Consider the following 7341-nt stretch of genomic DNA (forward strand, 5'->3'; position numbering starts at 1 on the left):
CTCATCTCATACCCTTACAAGTCTTGAATCAAGATGCGATATTTATTTTTTTATTATTTCGATTTCAATTACAAATAAATTAGATAGCGAATAGTTTTAGCACCAACTAAATGAAGTGACGTCATAATTTATATTGCAAATGACATCATCGATGTTCACGTCATACTATATACATGTAATCATAACAAACAGGCTAGACGATTTCTTTGAGAACTTGTAAATGTTTACTTTATTTCGCCGGAATATTATTTAATAAGTGAACAAATTGTTTCGTTTTAAAAAAAATAAGACGCATGTTTGTGTAGCTTGTGTTTGATTGCCGATTCAAGACTTTTCTTTGATTGAAATTATCGTGAACTTTTGAATTTGACAATTCAAGACAAAAAATGCAGTAAAGTTTAGTTTATGTTAGCCAGGACAGCCGATTTTAAAACAAATTTTATAACCATGCAAATCTTTGTTGTTTCTGTTAGGGAATACAATGAGAAACACAAAAAAATTATCAAAATTAAATTTCTTTATTAATAAGTATTTTTTTTTAATTTTTGAAAATGTCAATTTTTCAAAATTTGTCTGCCATTTTTCGGATGTTCCAGCGCTTACTTATTCAACTTTCTAATTACCTTGTGAAAACCAGAAAAAAAGTGTTCCAGAAGTGTTCCAGAATGAATTATTACACTGGTGCTCTGCTTATACTGTCACAGGATGCGTATCAATTACCCCACAATAAAGCTTAGCAAGAAATTCTATTTGTAATTCATTTAATATATGACTAATACCAAGCAACAAATGTGACTCCAGTATTGTCCTAGATTGCAAGTATTGACCAGAAGTTAGAGAAACAACAGTTGAATGTTAAAATCTTATTTAACTATGTCAATACACTAAACAAGCAACTCAAGATCTCCCTTGCTATAGTCTTTAAGGAGCTGGTAGGTGTATATGGCTGGATCCCCGGAGTATTTAATGTTGTACCAATCACTGTACCCCGGGACCTGTAAAATAAGTCAGATATATGTTACATTTTTATCAAATGTTAGCAGTATGTGTTTCATTTGTTTAGTTAAAATGTGTACAAATGCTATAGGCTGTGCATAATATAGAGGATATTTGTTTAATTCAGTGTAAGATCGGAATATATTTCACCGAGTGAGCACCAAAAGGTATATTTCAAGAGTGGCGCAGCCACGAGTGAAATATGAACTTTTGGTGTTCACAAGGTGAAATATATTTCGATCTTACACTAAACTAAACAAATTTTCTTTTTATTATATGCAAAGAAGCGTTTTAAAAAGACATTTAACCTAATACAGAATGAAAAGCGCGCCAAATAATAATACAACGTGACGTCATTTACGACGTCACGTCATTAAGTTGGTACCCAGTTCTGTGCACGCTGGTATTTCACTGAAACAACGTAAGGGGCTTAAATTCAAAACAGTGAAATTATCAAAGTGGTAATTTCACTGTTTCAAACAGTGAAATTACCAGTTTTATGTCACTGATATACTTCTATAAACCACCGAAAAGCATGTAATAAAAATATTTTAGCTATTCTAGTAATAAGAATACTTTTCATGCTTTGCTAATAAGAATACTTTTCATGAAGCATAATAAGCCAGACTGATCATTATATCATATATGTCAAAATAATTTATGAAATCTTTTTTACAAAACTAAGTCAGCCATATCAATAAAAACAAATTACTCACTTTAATCAATATATACTGGAATGTTTAATTAATATGATAAAAACAGAATATTGAAAATACATATTTTAATACTTTGTATTTTATTCAAATGTTAATTGAATTTTACTTTTCAACTAAAGAAACACATGCAAAGCAATAGAGGTTATTGGATAATTACAAAATTATGCCTCACACTGTGTTAGTTTGGTTATTTTATAAAAAAACAGGCAACATGTTTTAGTAATACCTGCGATATAACTTGACCTATGTACTGCACCAAGTTATTGTTTTCCATGAACTTGTGCCGGACTTTCTGGCCAACAAGCAATGGGGAATTTTCAGGCTGTGTGGATGGCTTGCTATAAGAATCAGTTACCAATTGCTTCACATTTTTAGCTAGTTCCTCAATGTTAAGATTTACTCTTTTGTCCCCAACTTTCTTACTGAACGAGTATATTGATTTGTTGTCTGAGACTTGTTTGAGAATAAGTTTCCTGAAATTCAGCTGACATTTTAATGCTGACAATGTGCCCGTCTTTGTTTTTTCTCTTGAAATTGCACTATCCACTTCTTCTTGTGACTGCCAAAGTCCCCAGAGTTGTATTTCATTCACAAGTTCTTCTTGTTTCTGTAATTTCCTTTGTTGTAGTTCTTTCTCTTTCAGAAGTTTAAGTTCAACATTTCTCTTCATTTCTATCTTTATTTCATTTACACGGACCTTAAATTTTTGTCTCAGTTCTTTAGTCTTTTTTCTTGCTGAAATACATAATTCTGCTCTTTCTTTCTCAGGTTTAGACATTATCCAGTCCAGTGTCTTATTGTGGCTAAAAGCAATTATTGCTTCTCCTGTTAGAATGGTGATGTTTGGCTTCTCTCTTAGTAATCTATCTAACTGACCAAAAACTGTTTCACTGAACTTATTATGTTTTGGTGTTCCTTTCACTTTTTCCTTCACACCTTCATCGCAGTTATACCACTCCCCACCAGGAAGATAGTCTTTTAGCAAAGACTGAAGAACATTTTTCAACGTTGGTATTAGCACTGATAACACAGTTACAACATTTTCATCAATGTCTGTAGATTTAATGAGTGACTGGAAAATTGGAGACATGGCTAGTTGTTCATTGTAAGCAAATGTAAGCAGGCTATTTCCACTCATGAATTGTTCAGCATTCATACTGTCCATGTAATCCATTAGTTCTTTATAATGGTCTTGCATGTCTAAAATGTTGATCTCTGTATTTTCGATAAGACACCAGAGAGGTTTTGTTATTAGTTCAGACACAAGTCCTAGTGCACGGCAACCTGCACGGTACTGCGGTACATTGAGGTCATGTTTGACAGCTTTCAATAGTCTATTAGTGTCACCACCTTCAAGGTATTCTATAAATTTCTCAGACAAAAAATAAACAGCTGCTGCATTGTTAAAAAGAATGTTAAATCTATTACCTCTGAACCTTTCAAGAGGCACAGTAACGAAACCATTCTCTTTCAGAAAGTCACTGACATATGCTGTAAATGGTCCATGAACACCATTCTTCTCATCACCGCCCCTAGCAAAAGATTTTGAACAACATCTTATAAGTCTTGTTGTTCCAGACTCTGATGGTTTTTTGAAACTTGTGTCATAAATGGGTGCTTCCTCAAACAGAAGTTTGTCCGTTTCTAGTAGTGCCTTTTCTGCCCCCTCTGCAAGGTGCACAAGAACATGCAAAGAACAAAAAAAGTTCATTAGTCTACTCATGGAATTTTTTTCATTTTCAGATAATCCATCCCATTCAGTATTTTGTTTCAGCACATCTTTTCGAAAATCTTCTAAAAGCTCATTAAATTTCTTTTGGGTTGCTGCCCTGTCAGACATAGTAGCATTGATATTCATTAATATTTTTTCAGACACATGACTTCCAGCTTCACTGAACGAGTCATCAATGTCACTTAAAATTTCTTTGAAAGTGTCAAGTGCACTCTGTCCCGATTTAGTGGCCATCTGTCGTAGTCCAAGAACCCATATTCGCCCAGAGTCATCTACAGCATGAAATCCTTCATATTTCTGTCCAAACTTCGATGTCTCATCACTTAGAAGACAGGTGTTCATTTTTGCTGGAAGGTCTTCAGCAATTTGTTGTTGTGCCAAATGAAGCCGCTGTATGTTCATATTATTACATGTGCTTTTTGATGGTAAATGACTAGCATCCATTTTAGCAAGTTTCAACACATCACGTATTACTAAAGGTATCTTAGTGGTGGAAACATTATGTTGAAGTAAAGAATACACACATTGTTGCATTTCTGGTGTATATGCTCTTAAGTCATCATTGAATGTTATGATAGTCTGTTCACACATTTGGCTTAGCCATTCAATTTCAGCTTTTGCATCTCTTTTATCCTTCTCCAGCAGCTCAATTATTCTATCTCTTACCTCACTTTCAATCGTAATTTGTTCTAGTGTTTGCTTTAAGCCTTCATTTTCATCATTTAGCTTTTTGTTTTCATCACTTAATCGATTTGCTTTTTTTTCATAATAAGTTACTGACAGACGCTGCCTTTTCAACTGGTTTGTTTTAGTTAAAATTAATTTTCTCAAATGTTGTTCTTTTTTCTTGTTCAGTTTATTCATTTCTGTTTCTTTCCTTTCAAGTAGCTTGATTTTTGATTGTTTTTGTGCCAAACATTTAGCTTTCAGACTTTTAACTTCTTCAAGTAGACTTTTATTTTCATTTTTAAGCTTATGTACTTCATCAGCTAACTCCATGGACATGTCTTTCAGTGCTGAGACATTCTCAAGGAACACACCTTTTTCAGCAAAATCAACTTCATCAACTTTAGGTTTTTTGGGCTTGCCTGCCTGAGGAAATGTAGCTAGTTCAGACTTAAATGATTTTAGACGCTGTTCGTGACCAGGTTTTTTTTTATTTTTACTTAGTGTTCTGTATTCAGAATAAACTTTCGCAACCTTTGACCTAAATGCTGTGTGAGCAGCTTTCAAACAACAGTCATCTTTACTTTCAAACCAATTAACTGCATAAGCTAAGCCTTGACATTGAATACATTCAACCAGTTCGCCTTTTGAAACCATGATGAAATAATACTTAAACTGTAATTTCAATTCACTTTATTGAGATAATTGTTTGGCACTCTTTTTCCATTTTATCAATTTTAAACAAGTCAATTTCTGTTTGTAAAGAAAACTGTTCAGGGGACAAATTTACTTCATGAAAATTTGGATTAAAACCATTACATAAGCTGTCATGGTCATCTATAGCTACTGTCAGATTTCTTATATTCACCAGTGACCATTCAACTTCACTCTGTGTTCCCCTGTCATCCAAAGTTGTGCCGTAACAGGAAGTTTGTGCATATGAATCTGTTACTGTTGTTTGTGACTGTTGAAAGTCAAGTGTATTTTCATATTCAAATAAGCTCAATTTTCTTGACAAACACTGATTAGTGGGTAGCGTTTTGAATTTAAGATTTACAGTTTCATCAATTGCACACAACTCTGTTTGCGAGAAACTATCTTTAACATCATGGTTGGTGTCACTGTCACTTGAACTTACCTTCATGTTTAAAAGAAAAAAAAAACATGCCAGTTCCATCACCATTATCTAGACTAATACTTATTAAAGGCCAATAATCAAACAGTATTTGTTGCAACTTAACTTCAAGTGAGTGTAAAAATAACAGGCTTACTCTTATGGTTTGAAATGCGAAGTTGAGATAAGAAAACAACAACAGACATTGAGTATTAAGTAATTTAAACGAATCTTGCATACATTGTCACGTAGTAAACCATTTATTTAACTTGTTTATAAAACATATTGTATCAGTTGCAATGAAATACTTTTCAATTGTTGGCCTATAAATATCTAATATCCATTTTACATGCTAGCAGAGTTAAAGGTTTGGCAAGATTACAACACTAAATAGCAAAGTTAGTTTGGTTACAGAATTAACAATTGATACATGGGTAGGGCTGTCATTGATTATCATGATATAGATTACATCATCGATATTCTCATTTGATACAAATCGATACACAATTTAGAATATCGATACAATGTAAAATCTATTTCTACTGGCCTTATGAAACTATATTTCTACTTTGTCTTGCAGCAGCAGGCCTCCAGAAGATAACAGAAAATTCTCAAAATCCCTCTTCAACAACATTACGTAGTTGAAAGTAATCGAAATGAAACTCTAAAATGTTCATATTTTAACATTATTGCTCTGAAAACAAACAGTTCGCTTTTTTTGCCAAAGGGAAACACCTTCTTTTATTACACTACAGAATTCTTTCATCCAGGTTTTTTTGCCAGTACCAATTGATTGTACAAGGCACAATAGCGGCCTGTGATCCCGACTGCATGGAAACCTGGATCATATAAAAACATAGAGGAAAACAAGTAACTACCTTTGTTTTGATATTTGTAATAATGTGTGGCCCTAAAAACTATAATTTATTTATTATATAATATATATGATGACCGATTTATCGATTAAAATTTTAGCTTGAAATACGAGTAAGGCTTTACTCAATGACGATAGTTGATATATACGACTCAGGGCATACCAGATACCAGGATTTTTCCGGACCAATGTTGTGACACGTGACCGAGATAAATGAATTATATTCTCATATTTATATTGGCTACTACGTTAGTAACGTAATAGATCATGCAAATGAAAAGTATGCTATATTGACGATTCTGTCCACTTTCCTCCTTGAATTAAGATGTCAGTAATAATGGATTTGCACATTAAACCCAAGTACATCAGTATTTGCCGGTTAATAAAAATTTCATTTCATTTTTTTCATTCGACTATCTGGAGGCTAGTGGTTTCAATAGCTAATTCACTTGTGTATGATTTTCATATAAAACTAAATTCATTTTAGATGTCATTAAGGAATTCAACTGGAAAATAATCTTTCTGTAATTTTTTAAAAAAAATTTTGGTGCTTAGAAGAGGCATGTATAACTTATGATCACAGTTTAAAACATATATTCAAACATTTATCACTGTACTTATTTAATTTGATATATCATCGATATTTAACTTGATATATCGATACAAAAATTTCCATCAATGACAGCCCTATACATGGGTTAAGGTAGGTACATAGTGGTTAGTTTAAATAAGGCAATAATAATGAACTGTACTCATTTCTAACAAGTTTTAATTTTGAATTAAAACATATCAAATTCCTCAAAATGTTTTGAAACAGTTCATTATTGAGCAGCAAAATTTTAAGCAGACAAGCTAACAAGCATACACATTAGTAACAGTTCAGACATGATTTGCATTGACAGTACTTACAATGTATGTATTCCTTCTACGTTTCGGGCGGCAAAATACAGGGCTCCTGCTTGGGCTGTCACCAGTGTGGGTGGTGCCACTATGGCGGCTGGGGCTCTGACTCTGAGGAGTTCATTTATACAAATTAATTTATTACAAAATTTATACTTTAATTCATTTTGTAATGACTGATATTACTTATAAATAATTTTTAAATAATGATGCATTATATTTTAAGAAGAAATTAAGAAGCAAAATTTATGTGCTATTATTTCAGAATTATGTGACATTTTTAATATCAACACATCCATTTCGTTCCCTATAATGACATAATCATCATTTTATTTCCCGTGTA

General features: G+C 32.6%; 1 protein-coding gene across 1 annotated transcript; it reads right to left on the reverse strand.

Annotated features, from left to right (window-relative positions):
- Positions 1 to 407: 407 nt before the first annotated feature.
- LOC132732081 (uncharacterized) lies at positions 408 to 6986 on the reverse strand. Its single transcript, XM_060718428.1, has 2 exons — positions 1939 to 6986; positions 408 to 995 (listed from the first exon to the last, which is right to left on the reverse strand). Exons 1-2 carry the CDS (start codon positions 4765 to 4767, stop codon positions 885 to 887), a joined length of 2940 nt encoding a protein of 979 aa, XP_060574411.1. The 5' UTR covers positions 4768 to 6986; the 3' UTR covers positions 408 to 884.
- Positions 6987 to 7341: the final 355 nt, after the last annotated feature.

This window comes from Ruditapes philippinarum, unplaced genomic scaffold (assembly GCF_026571515.1).
Source record: "Ruditapes philippinarum isolate M1 unplaced genomic scaffold, ASM2657151v2 ctg237_1_1_1_1, whole genome shotgun sequence".
Lineage (NCBI taxonomy): Eukaryota > Metazoa > Mollusca > Bivalvia > Venerida > Veneridae > Ruditapes > Ruditapes philippinarum.

Coding starts and splice junctions, on each gene's coding strand:
- LOC132732081 (XM_060718428.1), bottom strand. CDS start 4,767: ATGGTTTCAAAAGGCGAACTGGTTGAATGTATTCAATGTCAAGGCTTA. Junction 996..1,938: donor TAGGTCAAGTTATATCGCAG/GTATTACTAAAA, acceptor CTTATTTTACAG/GTCCCGGGGTACAGTGATTG.